The 16600-nt window shown below is 37.9% G+C and overlaps 1 protein-coding gene across 1 annotated transcript; it reads right to left on the reverse strand.

The window, feature by feature from the left end:
- Nucleotides 1–362: 362 nt before the first annotated feature.
- LOC139953262 (uncharacterized) lies at nucleotides 363–16044 on the reverse strand. Its single transcript, XM_071952736.1, has 16 exons — nucleotides 15521–16044; nucleotides 14984–15102; nucleotides 13163–13270; nucleotides 11472–11759; nucleotides 10808–10915; nucleotides 10134–10321; nucleotides 9080–9216; nucleotides 8608–8747; nucleotides 7903–8456; nucleotides 7312–7507; nucleotides 6317–6496; nucleotides 5531–5569; nucleotides 5123–5244; nucleotides 4101–4701; nucleotides 3035–4006; nucleotides 363–2866 (listed from the first exon to the last, which is right to left on the reverse strand). Exons 1-16 carry the CDS (start codon nucleotides 15819–15821, stop codon nucleotides 1949–1951), a joined length of 4971 nt encoding a protein of 1656 aa, XP_071808837.1. The 5' UTR covers nucleotides 15822–16044; the 3' UTR covers nucleotides 363–1948.
- Nucleotides 16045–16600: the final 556 nt, after the last annotated feature.

Here is a 16600-nt window from a genome sequence, read left to right on the forward strand (position 1 = left end):
ACAAAGTCGCCCCCTACCCGGCTCACCCCGAGTTGTTTCAAAGTCTTTGCAATCACCTGAAAAAAAGTTGAGAGAAACCTTAAGTGTTTTTACTGTTTTCAAACATCAAGTTTTCGACTCATGAGATCAAACACTATAGTATTTAAAAATATTTCAAAGGGAGTATCCCATCATGACCAACTTTATACCATGTTAGTTATGTGTGAATCTGTGAACATTTATACTTTAACTTTCCATATACATTTTCTCTTAGCGAGTCATTTGACCGATAATTTTTATTTCTACAAATTTTCTCTTTATCAACCGTTAATAAAATCATTCACAACAAATTTAAATTTTGTGTATGGAGTTTATTATTTATTGATAACGTTTTTACTCAAGCACACTATAACTATAAGTAGGCTTTACTTTATGTTCTGTCCAATACAATAATTAAGCCAATATATTACCGAAATAATCCTTAATACTATTTTACTTTTTATTTTATTTTGTACGTATCATTCTAGAATTTTCAATTTCCACAGTCCTCTTTTAACCCTTTGGTGTTAACAATTTAAAGATAATTTTGTTCAAAAGTTGCGAATAAACCAAAAAACTTTTACGGAAATGTTAATTACACAATCTTCTGATTACCCTCAGGTTTGACTATTGATAATCAGAGAGCACAGTTTGGCCCATTGCTTCCTTTCATCATCGTTTCGCTTCTGAATGTAGACAGAAAGTTATTGGTTAAAACTATCAGTAATAATTACTTTATTATACTTGTTAACACCACATTACACTGTAAACACCTACTTTTATTATTAATTTTTTAATTTATAGTTATATCGTCAACTAACCGTTATATAAATAATATTGTAACAATTAAACATTAAAGAGTCAAGCCGCAACCTTTATACAAAGAAACGAAAGTGTAACAACAAAATACACTTTACATTATGGTTGATGGGTTTTTTTTTTCTTCTTGTTTTTAAATCGTCTGAATTTGAAATAAAAAAGAGTTCTGTAAAGTAAATAAGGTTTATTATTACAGTTAACTTAAGCACGTCATGTTTTTAATTTCTATTAACATGTACTTTTGCTGTACCATTATAATGTCATGGACTATTACTGTCATTTTGTAGCAACAACAGACTTATTTTATTCTACATTTGAATATATCTAGCCCTCTTCGACTTTTACTGTCGGTAACAACAAGAAGCTCTTACAATTAAAGTTATCTCATGAACCACATAATCATAAACACAACACTTTTGTATCGTCTTGTATCTGACAACACAAAATGTCAATTAAGTCGAGATTTGAGCCCACTTTCATCATTTCTTACGGTCCAAACAGCAAGTTCAAAGACCATTATTAAGCAAATTTAAATTAAGGTAATTATTTGACAGTTTAAGTTAATATCATCAACATTCAGAAATAAACGAACCAATCCATGCGCACAAAACACAGACCGTTATGAAATAGGACGTCATAAAACCCTTTGTCATGTTGACAAAATCCTAAAGAGGTCAAATCTTTTTTCAACTCGTCTTCATCAAAAAGTCATTATATGATAAATGATGATAAATTTTAATCAAAAATTTAATACTAGAAAATGAATACTTCTTTTTACCATGGAACTACTTTGAAGACCACTATTGATCAATTAATCCCATTAACCAGGAGATCCAAAATATGCAAAAGCAATTTCACCATGATATTGTGATCACCGTTTGAAAAAATGACTGTCGTCCGGTTATTGTCTCTTAAAACTGGGAAGGCTCTACAATGTAATGGTTATTTGGTTCTTATTGATTGCCTTCAAGTTCTTGTTCTTTTTGTGATTCACTACTTAAAAGACTGATGGTTTCTTCACTCAACAGGCTCACTTATTATCTCCTGTTCTTTCGTTGTTTTCATTTGGTCTTGGTTCCGGTTCTTGTTCCTGTTCGTGAATCACCTCCGCTTACTCGGGTAAATCCTTTGATGTAGCTCCTTGCTCTTGGTCTGATTCCTTTACTTCTGATTGGACAGGGTTAGTCAGTTCTTTAGCAACCGGTTCTTCATTAAATGTAATTTTCTGATCTGTATCATGGTTTAGTTCTGATGTAAAAACATTTTTGTCTTCCTGTTTGTCAATATCTTTCTTCAGCATGGTTTCTAGTTCTTGCAAGACGGTTTCATTTGTTTGCGGAGTGTACTCAGATGTAGTGTCTTGCATTTTGCTTTTGTCATGGCTTACTTCTGCTTCGACATAATTGGTTAGGGTTTGTTTTTCTGTTTCTTCAGTAGGTCTGGGTTCTGGTTCTTGTTCCTGTTTGTTAGTCATATTTGGAAGAACAGTTCTTCTATCTTTTAAATCCTTTGGTAAATCACTCTGCAATGTTTCTTGTAATCGATGTTGTGATTCTGTTAGGACGGGTTTCGCAGGTTCTTTGTCATTTGGTTCTTCCTTTGGTGTGAGTTCTGCCTGTTCCATGACTTCATATACGTCCGAAACGTCAGCCAATGTTTTCTTATGCTCACCTGGTTCTTCCTCAGTCTCATGTCCTAGCTTTTCATTCTTGCTTTGGTTTACGATCGTTAATAGTTCATGCTCTATAATACCATTGCCTTTTCCATCTTCTTGTTCATGTCCCTGGTCGTCAACACCCAGTACAAACCCGGGCATTAGTTCATTCCGGCTTTCATTACTTTGGCTAGTAACTTCAAGCTCATCATCTGTCTGTCCATCTGACTCTCGTTTTGGGGCAGATTCCATCTTCAATAAGCTTTCATCTGATACAGTTTGCTCCAACTCTTGATCTGATTCTTTTTTTAGATGCAACTCTTCTTTCGATTTCTGATTTTGCTCCGTAGTCGGAGGTTTTTCATGTTTAGTTCCCTGATGAATATAAAAAGGAAACATTAGAATAAAGGGTGGAATGTCTTTTTATTGTCATTAAAAGGAGCAATTTGAAACACACATAATTTGCATATTTTAAAGTGATGTTAACATTTTGACACACTATCGAGTTTCATTGACAATAATATGCATTATTTCTGTCCGTACCTGTATGAATTTTGAAATACGCTTAAAAATTCCAAGTTGCTGTGGTGGTTTTTCCTCGTCAGGATCATTGGGCTCTCTGGGATCCTTGGGCTCTCTGGGATCCTTGGGCTCTCTTGGATCCTTGGGCTCTCTGGGATCCTTGATTTCTCTGGGATCATTGGGCTCTCTGGGATCATTGGGCTCTCTGGGATCATTGGGCTCTCTGGGATCCTTGGGCTCTCCGGGATCCTTGGGCTCTCTTGGATCCTTGGGCTCTCTGGGATCCTTGATTTCTCTGGGATCCTTGGGCTCTCTGGGATCCTTGGGCTCTCTGGGATCCTTGGGCTCTCTTGGATCCTTGGGCTCTCTGGGATCCTTGGTCTCTCTGGGATCATTGGGCTCTCTGGGATCATTGGCTTTTCTGGGATCCTTGGGCTCTCTGAGATCCTTGGGCTCTCTGAGATCCTTGGTCTCTCTGGGATCATTGGGCTTTCTGGGATCATTGGCCTCTCTGGGATCCTTGGGCTCTCTTGGATCCTTGTGCTCTCTGGGATCCTTGGGCTCTCTGAGATCCTTGGGCTCTCTGGGATCCTTGGGCTCTCTTGGATCCTTGGGCTCTCCTGGATCCTTGGTCTCTCTGGGATTATTGGTCTCTCTGGGCTCACTGCTGGAATCCTTTGTTTCCTTTGAACTCAAATCTAGCACAACGCTTAGTTCAGGTCCAAACTTCGGCTCCAGTTCTCTTGCGGTATCAAGTCCTTGTGCCAGATCATAACAATCGGGTAGTTCTGACTCTTGCTTCATTTCAGATTGAACGTTTGATTGCTGTTGCCGAAACATCAGTTTTGAATCTCCCAATGCTTTTGACTCGTTATCAGGAAGTGATGTGGTCTGCTGCTGCTCTATGTTATCTTCTCCTTGTGTTCGACGTTCTTTCTTTGTTTCTGACTTCGTTTGTTGCTCCTTTTCAGTTCCTCCCACTGCACCCTTCAACTGAAACATAATTTAAAACGAGTTATCAACAAAAACTCACGAAAGTTTACAATACAAGTCCCTCTTACAAACACAGCTTTATATAAAGGCTTACCTCTGTTTCGTCTTGTTGCGTAATCAGTTTGTCTTCAATCATGTCAGCAATCCTTCGAATAAATCCACGTCGTACTGGCGTCTGTGGTCTTACATCTGGCTCGTCTTTACACGTCCGTTCTGGTGGTACTCTGGAATTTAATCGCACTATCTCCACATTTAGCTGACCAACTTGAGTTGCAAGCTCGGCCTTGTCTTCCTTGAGAGATTGAACCCCATTCTGGAGACAGGTCTTTTCCTCACGTAGAATCCGTATGGTCTCATATAGACTCCCTTGTGTTTTCATTGTCTCTTCTATGTAAGATGAGTGGTTACTGTTCATATCTTCTATCTCAGCTCGTAAAGCAGCTATGGTGGATCTCATGTCAACCGTAATTTGATCTCTCTTTAACAGCTCGGTTTCCTGCTCCACAACTAAACCTCCAGTCTCTACCTTCAGTTCATCTGTGTGATCGGTCAGATCACTTGATTGGTTCAGAACGACAGAAACGTGTTCGTGAAGAGGGCCGAGATCTTCTAGCTTCTTACTGATAGCGATTGATTTCTCATTGGAAAGTTTCAATGACTTGTCAATGATTTCGAGCCGATCCAGGGCAAAGAATCTACGAATGATATGTTAAAGAATAAAATATTATTCACCTCAACATCATCTATGTATGATATATTTCTACTTACTATAGACAACGTGTTTGTCAACATTTCAACGTACAGCAAGTAGTAAAATGCACACAGTGTGGTAAGCACCTACCAAAGTTTGAACCAGGCTTTCAAATGGCCCAATGGCTAAACGTAAACATTGTCTATTGACAAGAAACAGAGTCATGAGGCAATGAGACCAATATAAACTCTTTTTGTTTTTGCCAGATGATTTTCTGGATAAACTTCAAGTAAACTACTGTTTTCTGTAGCTGTGTTATAATTAAGTTTTTTGATTATCTTTATTTTTCCAAAAAACTGTCGTTTTGAATGGAACTTTTCAACAGAAATAACTTACACAGATACGACGTAATTGAGTAGGCTTACCTGAATGCCATGACGTCATTCCTCAACGTCTGTATGTCACGTGGCCGAATGCCCTCCGTGTTGAGGGACGTCACAGACAGGTTTCCTTGTATGTATCGGCTTCGGATGAGGGCCATGACTCTCTTATATAATACAGAACAAAATGCAAAATAACTTTTGTTTACACAAATTAGCCAAGTCATTTACCATACCAGTTTTATTTATGGCTCCTTGCCACTTTGACGATTCAATCGTAGCTACCGTGTAACGTGCACGTAAAATAAACAAATTACACAAATTACACTCGTGGAAGAGTATATCAAATTGTTTCTGGTTATCATAACAGGCAACCTTGTTTACAGGTGTACTCGGGTTTGTGAGCTTGAATTATAAAGTTAACTTATCAAAGTTAAAATATCAAAGTTATACCTTGTAGTCACTGAGCTCTTTCTTCTCGTGTACCCTTTTCTATAAAACAAAACAACACAAGAAATCAGTAAGTAGGGGAAATGATATATCGATTATGTTATCAATGGTAAGTGTTTGGTTTTTGTGTGTGTGTAAGGTACGGTGGAGAAATACTTCATAATGTTCATGTTGAATTGTCTGTTGAGCTTTACACGGTTCAGATATGTAGCAGAATTTCTGTACCGGGTTCTCTGTTAATCCTTGGAAACTCTATACCTGGTTCTCTGTTAATCCTTGGAAACTCTATACCTGGTTCTCTGTTAATCCTTGGAAACTCTATACCTGGTTCTATGTTAATCCTTGGAAACTCTATACCGGGTTCTCTGTTAATCCTTGGAAACTCTATACCGGGTTCTCTGTTACTCCTTGGAAACTCTATACCTGGTTCTCTGTTAATCCTTGGAAACTCTATACCTGGTTCTCTGTTAATCCTTGGAAACTCTATACCTGGTTCTCTGTTAATCCTGGTAATGTCAACAAAAAGCATCACACCGAACAAGCTCTAATGTCAAACTACTTCGTTTTGCAGATTAAGCCTAGGTGACCACAATGTTGGGATAACCAATAATGTGTTTATGTATTAATGTTATAAATAATCACCACCGCAGTTGTTACAGCGCATGATATTATCCAGTGTAAATGTTTGTCAACCGATTGAACTTATTAATTTTGGTTATTACCCATACACCGATATGCTTGTAGTAAGCACTTTATACTCAACACTTGAACTTACGCGATTAGACTTACCCGGTTGATGACTTTTCGTTTTGCACATTTCAACCATATCCCAATTATGTATCGTAGAAAACGGAAGATACTCTTGATAGATGGGATAAGGTTAAAGGGTGGTGGTAGAGTACCCACTGGGTGCAGAAATGTCACCCACAGTGCTGCACGGTGAAATTTCCACTCCGTATCAGCGTGTTCCTAATGTGGATATCATAAATAGGGTTTTAACACAATGCGTCAAATCAGAAATTTCAACTACTGGGGGCTTGCTCAAAAACAATTAGCGTCCGTTAAGGCGTAGACACCGGTTCCAGGTTTGGAAATGCTCCAATCAAAATATAAACTGTTTATACATATATAAGTGACGCTAATAACTTGGTTGATGTTAGACAAAAAATAATCGTTCACTTATATTTCACGAAATATCACTGATTTTTGTCCGCACTAACACACTTGTTGAAATCATAGAGCAAGTTCCGTCGGGAGTCTGAAGTTGACTGAATCAAGTGTATTATGTCAACTGAACATTGCTGCTTATTTGACTATAGGTCCAACTGGATCAACCTAGCCTTGGGACACTATATATCAAGTCAAAATGACAAGTTAAAAAGGCAGGTAAACTGCAGCTTGATATTCCATGTAACATTCATCAAAATAATGACTGGCAGAATTTGTTCAATACCAGACAATTTATATTTTGCAATGAAACATCAGCACCCAAACTTCCCCATAGCTTGTCAGGTAGGTGACTTTTAGACTGAACATCCTGACATCAGACTTTGAAGCTCGTGAATTACGCCAGAGAGTGGCCTTGAGCCTATATCAAGCTCATGACGGTCACGTGACACTGACGTGATACTGACGTGATATTGAACGTACACGTTTACATACAAAACATAATTTATATCCACGTACAAGTACATTGTAACCAATTTTAGGACTGGGTCTGTTCAACCAATACATGTATGTCCCTCTTCTTGCGGAAAATGAGAGGGGATCAGTATGACTCTTACCTCGACTAGATTGTACGTATTCGACAACATACCGATGAGTGCGTTTAGAAGGACAAGAACAGCAGCAATGTGGTAGAGTAGAAACAGAGCTGTACCAACTGACTCGGCCAAAGAGTATTGAGCAGGAAGAACGAGGACATCAAGCTCTATGTTGCCATATAAAGACCAATATAGATCGATTACACTGGCTCCCAATCTGTAGCAGATAATATAAGGAGCAATAATTACTTCAAAGTATCAATGCGTACATCGTAGATTTAGTAAATATTCACTACCGTTCAGTTCACCTCAGAATGAGGCAACTTTTTGTCACTGTCACACTCCTTTCTCTATTGTCACACATGCCCCTTCCATTACTGACAACAAGCTGAGCTTGAAATGGAACTTTGAAATTAGTGGGCAGGCCTGGTAGGGCCTACTTGTTGTCTTTTAATAGACCAGTGATTGAGATAGTTCTTGTGGTTTTCAAATGGCGTGATGGTGAGCCCTACCCCTTTACGTTGTATACTAGACTAAAAAACAAGCCAGGAACTTTATGAACGAGTGAGAAAGGAGGTTTGACAGCGTTTAATATATCCATGCATTACTCACGATGAGAATCCAACTAGGTTCGCGCAGTCATCAGGTCCTCCTCCATCGCCGTAACATGTCCGCTCTGCTGATGTTGCCGAAGTCCTGTAAGTCTGGTAAAGACCAATGGCGAAGGCAAGCCAGACAATTATGAAGATGGCAATAAACTTCAGAAAGTCTGCTGTCATGGCCCCGAGAGAGATTCGCAATGGCCCAACTGAATCGCTGACAAGCAGCATGTTCATTAGACGCAGGAATGAAACAGTGACTGTCACTCCAAACAACGCTTTGGCAACAATGACTGGGTGAAATGCGTCGTACTCTAGTGTATCTTGCTGTGCAGGAGAAAGTGGCGAGTCTGTTGCTTGGGACAGATTACTGTCAGTGAGACTACAACCAGAAAGTACACCTGATATGACCACATTCACCCCCTCTACGACAGACTCATTTAGCTGTCCATGAAGACTTTTTAAGGCCAATGTCACGTGGGTTTGCAAATCTGAGTAAGAATCGTTGTTCAGGAATGTACCGTTAACTTCACGTTTTGGACGACTGACCAGGACGCTAGGTGTAAGCTGAAAAGAAAACATCGGTCTAAGTTATTGGCAAAATATTGTACGTTAAAATCGGATACATTATTTATTCATTTTGTTCTTATTATAATGGGTTGGGGGGATTAGGTAACAATGCTTGGCGTCGCTTTGAAATGACAGATGAAATACTTACAGAGACACGTCCATTCCACTGGAGGAAGAATACAGCGAGGTATAACATTATGATGACTGCTTCGTGAAGATTTGCACTGTCAGTCAGATAATTCATAGCTCCCTTCTTCATGAGAATCTTCATATGTAACCACATCAAACCTGATTTAAAGGGGACAAATAGTTTTACAATTAATTCCTGACTGTGATTTACCTTGAGTACCAACACTACACCTACAATGCACCAGGAAACGTGGTGTACACCGGTGTTAGGGCCGGTGAAGGCACTCAGATATTTAATGAAACTTTTATTTTGAATGAAGTGTTGGAAACAAAGATGTTAATGGTGTCTGTTTTGTTGCTTTTATGTATAAGGCATAATTGTTGGAAAAACACGAGACTATAGTGTTCGTGAAAGGTGGCAATGATTTTGGAAATGTGAATGGTCCGGACAAGTGCCGGATTCAGTCGGTACATAATCTACTATGACTTGCCGATGATCCAAATAAATATGAGCCACTCCAGAGTTGTTGCAGCCCGGGGCCATTTGTCTCTGTCCATAACGGTGATTGCAACAATAAAGGCTAAGAATGTAATGCCAGACGCAGACTTCATCAGCATCATCACATACCTGCCACAAAAATAAAACAATATATAATTGTTACTTTTAAAGAAGAACAAAATACTAAAATTTAACTTTAATAAGCTCTAAACTTTTCCTGGAATACATAATGTGCTGTTAAAGACTTTATTTTTTTATGTGGAAAGGTATTTTGTCAACAATGAGGTCAGAATAGTGTTGTTTTTATATACTTTGTTATGCAATGCAAAACCGTGCTACAACACTTGGGCCCAACAGAAAGAAACCACACGTACAGGAGACGTATCTAACATTAATGTATTTATAGTGTATTTTTTTTAAGGGGAAACATATGTTTACAATTATTTCACGCCGCCCACTCATAGTGAGTGAACAAGGAGATACAATTAAAGGGTTTAAGGTTTTTAGTTATTTTTATGACTAATTTATCAAGGTGTTGCGGTGCACCCATCTCACCCACTGTCGGAGACACGGGGCAAACCCATGCCTTCCACTAAATTATAAGAAGTGCACTGGGTTTAGCTGTATCCCATTCAAAACGATGGAGTAATAAAACGTATTGAATTGAAAAATACCCGGACTCGAACCCCACATTCTGTTTTTTAGAAACACCAAGGTTTGATTCCAGTGCACTTGACTGAAAATTGTTATTATTTTTGATGTGATACATCGAAATAAGAAACTGGACAATGGAGGGAAAAATGTAAGATGTCGTTGTATCTTAGGCTGTGGGTTAATCCCATAGAGCTATGTCAATATATATAGCTGTACGGTTAATCTTCAGTAGATGGCCTACATTGAAAACTCATAGAGCTATGTCAATATATATAGCTGTACGGTTAATCTTCAGTAGATGGCCTACATTGAAAACTCTTTGTGAGGTTGTAATGCAATGTAGCCAACAATATTAGGCATGCTTGATTGTACTGTTAAAGTATTACACTTACGGCAGTCGGGCAAATTTAACCACCTTCGGGAACGGGAAGAAAATGTAGAGCAGAGAAATGATTGGGTATCCCAACATTACGAAAAGTGTGAGCAGGATCTGGTAGATTACACCCTTCTCGTTCCAGCTCAGAAGATTCTGGTAGAACTGCGCAATGATCGCCTTCTGGGAATGAGGATGAGCTATGAACTGAAAAGAACAACAGGAGCGAAGATGATGTACAAACTATACAAGAAGAATATTGGGAATGATGATGAGCTATGAACTCAGAAGAACAACATTGGGAACGAGGATAATCTATGAACTGAGAAAACAATAATATGGGAACGAGGATGAGCTACGATTTGAGAATAATATTAATATGAGAACGAGGATGAGCTATGAACTAATAGAAAGCAATTGGAAGATGAGCATTTCTTATGCAATGTAATGTATTGAAACAGTTTTGTTGAAGCATTTTCAAACACGACTTTAAAATCCATTAATATTATGTGTTGGATGAGAAATCCAGGCAACAAACTGGTTTGATAAAATAGTTCACAATAATTGGGCGAGCTTTGCCAAGTTCAGTTTGTACCCATAATTATCTTCTGATTTTTTCATGGACACCCGGAGGGTTGACAATGTCTTTTCTTTCTGACATGTATCTGCATAATAGTCTTAATGTGGCCATACCTCCTTCTGCTGGTACTTTATGGCTTCAAACACCTTGGACAATGGGTGCTGCTTTCCCTCCATGTTTCTGTACTGGTCAGTGTTATGGTACTGGAACAACCCAAGAATCTGTATTAATTATACATCAAAAACATCCAAGTAGGAATCTTATCACAAGAACAACAATGATATGTAATTGACAAACTCGTTAGTTATATCATCTGCATAATTAGGTAAACTTAATGGTTGCGAGGTTTTCAAAACATGCTTCAATTAAAAATAGTATTTAATTTTATTTTTGCAGCATTTTTTCCCTTTTGACAAGGCGTACACCTTAATAATAAGGTATTTAAATCGCAAAACTCTTCAAATTTCCCATTATATTCGGTGGGCTCCTTTTAAAAATAAATTAATTGTTTTTTGTTGACTTCCATCCAAATATAAAACAAAAAATCACCATGACCTGTGACCTGTATGCCATTGACCTGTATGTCAATAACGTGTCACGAGTTTACGTGAAACGACTTTTAAATAATATAGAATGTATAAAGTTTAGCATTAATATGGCAAACAAACTAATAATTATTTATTTGAGTCAATGAAACTGGGGTTGAAAAGGACACACTTCTTAACAACTACATGGAAGCGAAACTTAAAAACAGCAAATTGAGTATAAGTCGTTTACCTCTTCAGTGGAGCTGGACTGTCCGAGCATCTCTCCTGCAAACACCTCGATTCCTCTAGACATCTCTTCATACTCGGCCCCAAAGTCTTCCCAAAGATTACTCAGAGTCTTCAGCTTCTTGCCCATCTCAAAGGCGTGGCCAAAGACGTCGGTCTGTGTTGCCAAAATGTAGGCAGGTTGAGAGAGTGCACGGTAGATGTTAAGGAAAGAGGTAGCCTGGGTGAGTGTCACATCACCAACTGCAGAGATGTTCGGTTCACTGAGTGTAGCACCGAGCTTCACTAGAAGCTGTTGAAAGAAAAACACACACAAAATGTTCTCAATCGTTCTCCATTTATTTTTTAATGGCTCACCTCTACATTTGGGGTCCAAAAATCAGAAACATTTTCTGAACTATAAACACATTGTCCAAACGTCATATATGACGACATCTCTATTACTATAAGTGATGTTGTCAAAATAAAATTAATTATCCGGAAAGACAATTGTATGTATTAAACAGTAGCTTAACTATTTCAAACTGTTTTGTAGCTGTTTGATTGATGGGCTATTTGTCTGTTTTACCTGCGTGTGCAGTTTAATGTGAACATGGACTTTATAGTACAGTGGGCCTAACGTGCATTGTTGTACCCGGACCCGTTTCCAATAATTGTGTCCACCCTGTGATGTATTGAATCCATCCAGAACAATTTTTCCCATCTTGGAAGCAACCATTGTTCAAAAGAAGTGGTCTCGACATGTTTTAAATTTAACTATTATACTCTAGTCTGTGTTGTGTTCCACCAAGGCCAAGTCAGTTTGACTAAGCTCCAAAGGCTGCATCAGTTTCCTTTCATAATTATAAGTGAACCAAAGGGAACATGTCTCGGTGCACTGAACAAAACGTATTGACGCACAAACCTTAAAGTTTGACCTCACAAGAATAATGATTGACAAAGTACCCTGAATAATTATTTCAATCCGAGAATTAACAGTCAATAGTTTCTGTACATTCCCCAGACGGAACGGGATGGATTGTATAAGAGAGTCATAGCAAAACCACATTTAGTGCTAATCAAAATAGTTATTACTTCATCACCCCGTCCTTCCAGATACTTCATTCCCCTTGACCATCTTGACTGTCTTTGACTTAAATTTATTAATGTGTTTATCATTCTCCTATTTGTTTTTACTAATAATTTGGAAATAAATGTCGATTGAACTTAAATCCATTCATTCAATTGAATTAAATTTAATAAAACTTATACACAACGCCAAACTTATTGTTAGCCTATTACATGTGTGTTTGAAGTGTCTATGTTTACAGTCTTGACCTCCATACAGCAATGACATGATATCATATCATCAGGCATGTGGAACCCATCGATGTAACTTAGGGTTTATACAATTTAGTTAAAACTAGTCATTCATCCCCGTCTCACTGTTTGAGTTATAATAACAAGTTATTATAAAAGCGCATACTTCTTCACATTAGTGCCTGGTTCAATAACGTTTCAGTTCTTTCTCAGCGCCCTGGGCTGCCATTGCGCTCCGAGGGCTTTTCAAACACATTGTCAACCTCTTGATTCGAACCCAAATTCCCATGACTTAACCACCGGAACTTGAATTCAATGCTCCAAACCGCTCACACACGACACCCTTTGTTTACAGGGTTATAACTCTTTGAAACAACATTTGTAACACTCTAGTACCTGTACTGTATTGAAGTTATTTCGCTGAGCGGCTAGTACAAGAGGTGTAACAGCCGGGTGATAGTCATCGTTGTCGCAGTTGGAATTTAACACAGACTCGCATAATTCCTGTTGAAAAATGACAGTCCACATCATTAATAATAATAATAACAATAATAATAATGTATTGATTTATATTGCACCAATTCCATAAAATGTACACAAGCGCTCGACAAAGACAATGATTAAAAAACTTTACATTATAAGTAAAGGCGAACATGTTCTCCTAAAATAAACACCTGTTTTATACGTTCATGAGGTCATCTGACGTATGAAGCGCTTAAATCTTTCCGTCTACTTAAAAGAAATACACATTATTTTTGGGTTGAGTCTGCTGAAGAGCGTCATTAATGGTAATGTACATGTATAAAGTTTGTGCCTATTTTGTTGCTAATTTTTGCAGTAGCACTTATTACTTAGCGAGAAGGACCGCATGAAACATTACAATGTCAAAACGAGTGGGTCTTCAGCTTCTATTGTTGGACCAAACCTATATGTTACTTATGTATTATTTCGTTTGCTTTAATTCTTCCAATACTTGTTGTATATACACTGCAGGAGCTAGGATGTTAAAAATGTACACTGTTGGTGTCATATAAAGATTACATACAACACGGGGGGTATTGTTATTAAAAATAATATGCAAACACAATTACATTGGTGTTTTTCTAACACCCTTAAGTGTTACGTTGTGTTCTTTTTGGTATTTAAAATGACAACATCCATGGTTTTTACTCTCAAAAAATTGTGCAAAATATACATTGACCTTTAACCTTTGACCTTTGACCTTGCATGGTCCTCGGAAAGTTTGTTGTTCTTCAAATTACGCCAACATAATGCCTAAGGTGTTTTGCCTAGTAAAATACTCACAAAGAACTTAGTATCCTTGAGCAAGAAACTTAATCTTTAAGTCCTTCAGTGGGGCATAAGTATAGAACACTTGAAGTGGAAGAATATGCCAACGGGTTAACCTTGGTGTTTCTGCTTCACAAAGCAAACAAATTTGTTTACAGGGCACAATTTCATAGAGCTGCTGCTAAGCACAAAAATTTGCTTAGCATGACATTTCTTCCTTGATATAAACAGGATTACCAAGAACCACATTTTCACGTGATTTTCAGGACAAGCAAACCTTAGCTGGATACCATTAATAAGCAATTATTGCGCAACAAATGGAAATTTGGTTGTTAACCCTGTTTTAACCAAGGAAGAAATGTCATGCTCAGCCAGTTTTTGTGATTATCAGCTCTATGAAATTGGGGCCAGGACTGTGTCCTTTGACTTGCAAGCTGTAGCAGTGAAACTGCCTTCATAATGAAGCTCCTCCGGAACTAAGTCAAGCGGAGGTAGCAGTCCGATGATAAACAGAAATGTGTGGCATAACATATCCAGGAAAAAATTCTGCATGTGCATTTGTTTGCTCGTCATTTATGTTAAACTATCAACATGTAATTGCCAATTTAGACCACCCTTATTGAATGGTTATGATTGTATTTGCTCAAATTACACAAAATTATCCTTCGCGTGAGTTTTTTTCTTCTTGATTTGTTTTCTATAATGATAACTATGCTAACAAAATTTTCAATTTAATTCCTGACTGAACAAAGTAATATGGAGCAGAACTTTAACCACGCGCCCTCACAGTAAATGTGCCGGCACTCCTCGTACTAAGCCATCTAGCTCACAAGCGATTGCCGTTTCCCTACCTCAATATTTCCAAGTGCTAGTCAGAAGTCAGCTTCCTCTTTTGCGCATCAAATAATGAAAATGGTATTTACGTACCTTTCGTGTTTGAAGATAGCGACATATCGCCTCTACTGCATCACCAAACTCTACATCGATGGCTCTAATCAAAGCGTCTCCAACTGGTATATCATGACTTAGCAGAACATTAATAACATCTGTACAGGATCAAAATTTACTCCTTGTTACTTCTACTTCGGCTCTGTATTGTTAGTAGTGCACACACAATGTGCTTATTCAAGGCAGCACACAGAGACAAACACTACACAAGCTTAACATATAAATAAACTCATGACTACAAGACATAACAGTGATAAATTTGTAAACTGTAAAATTTATTATTAAAAGAGGGGGGTTGTCAACACGAATTTTATAATTCTTTCTGAACTGTGTGTTAAGTAAAAATGGACTATTAAATCACAATGGGGTTAGGATTTGTTGGATATTGTTTTAGCTCTGGCAGTATTTATTTCTTCTTGTTTAATTTGGCTGCGGTACCCTATTAATGTACGGTACTATAAGTGGTACTGCTTTCAATCATCATAACAGTACATTATTTTGTTTATCGTAACCTACCAGTAAAACCATCAGTAATGGCATCTGCATAGAGTGTGACACCATCATCAGTTCTCCAATCCCGTAACCAGCCATATTGAACCCAATCTGTAAGCAACTCATCAAGTCGTAACCCATTGCCAGTCTGCGCTACTCTCTTCACCTCTTCATATCGTTCCCTATCGGCACTAACTTCCATAGCTACCTCCACAACTGGCTGCTCGTGGTTCATACTTAAATCTCCGTTTCCATGATTTTCTAAGCTTGGTACTATGGGAACACATTTTACCATAACATCCAGTTCGTAACCTTCGTTGTCCATTTTCCTACCCAATGTTCTTGATGACCATAAACTAGACTTAACGTGTGACTAGTTGTTAAGGTCGTCCCGTTATGGCCCTTCACTTGGAACGTGGGTCGGTGCACCTCATTCATAACATGTACCTATATCTTAGCAGGCGTATTTAGTTATGAAAGGAACCAAAAAAAAACGTAGCATTCCAAAACCACTGGGTTACGAGGAGTAATCTGTGGTCACAGAAAAAAAACTCCGATCATTTTGTTGTTGTCCATTTGCCTTTAGCAAATCACCCATGTGTGAAAGCTTTTCACATAGACGTATTCAGTAATATTAAGTTCACAATACTTTAAGAAGAAGAAAAATCAAAGCAAACAATTCAGCACTATACCAATAGGCAAGGGCGTTAAAGCATTCAGTTAGTGCTATCACAATCTTTTACAATTAAGAATAAACCAACATTGACATTTTTATTGGTTCTTGTATATATAGTACCACAACCCTCTTCTGTAATAAAATATCGCCTATTGTTTTTTTAAGAATAAAGAAGAAAAAAAATGATCATGACTTGTGATGCGCACGTCCGTATCCACTCTGCTGGGTGTTCAAGGTGCACAACTGTTAACAGTTTTGCCAAAAGCATCTACAACTACGGGTTAAAAGCCATGCAAATATAGGAAATACCTTAAAAAACATTCATTGATTCAGTTAATCAATCGATTAGTCAATAATAATATCATGTATTTCCACATTCACATTGACCAACGTCTAGCACTATATATAGTCATTGAAGTCAATTCAAT

Source organism: Asterias amurensis, chromosome 21, assembly GCF_032118995.1.
Source record: "Asterias amurensis chromosome 21, ASM3211899v1".
Taxonomy (NCBI): Eukaryota; Metazoa; Echinodermata; class Asteroidea; order Forcipulatida; family Asteriidae; genus Asterias; species Asterias amurensis.

Excerpts from the sequence above, each read along its gene's own strand:
- LOC139953262 (XM_071952736.1), bottom strand. The coding sequence starts at position 15,821 with ATGGACAACGAAGGTTACGAACTGGATGTTATGGTAAAATGTGTTCCC. Across the intron at positions 15,103-15,520 it reads CATTACTGATGGTTTTACTG|ATGTTATTAATGTTCTGCTA; the intron begins GTAGGTTACGAT and ends GATCCTGTACAG. Across the intron at positions 4,007-4,100 it reads CGCAACAAGACGAAACAGAG|TTGAAGGGTGCAGTGGGAGG; the intron begins GTAAGCCTTTAT and ends ATTATGTTTCAG.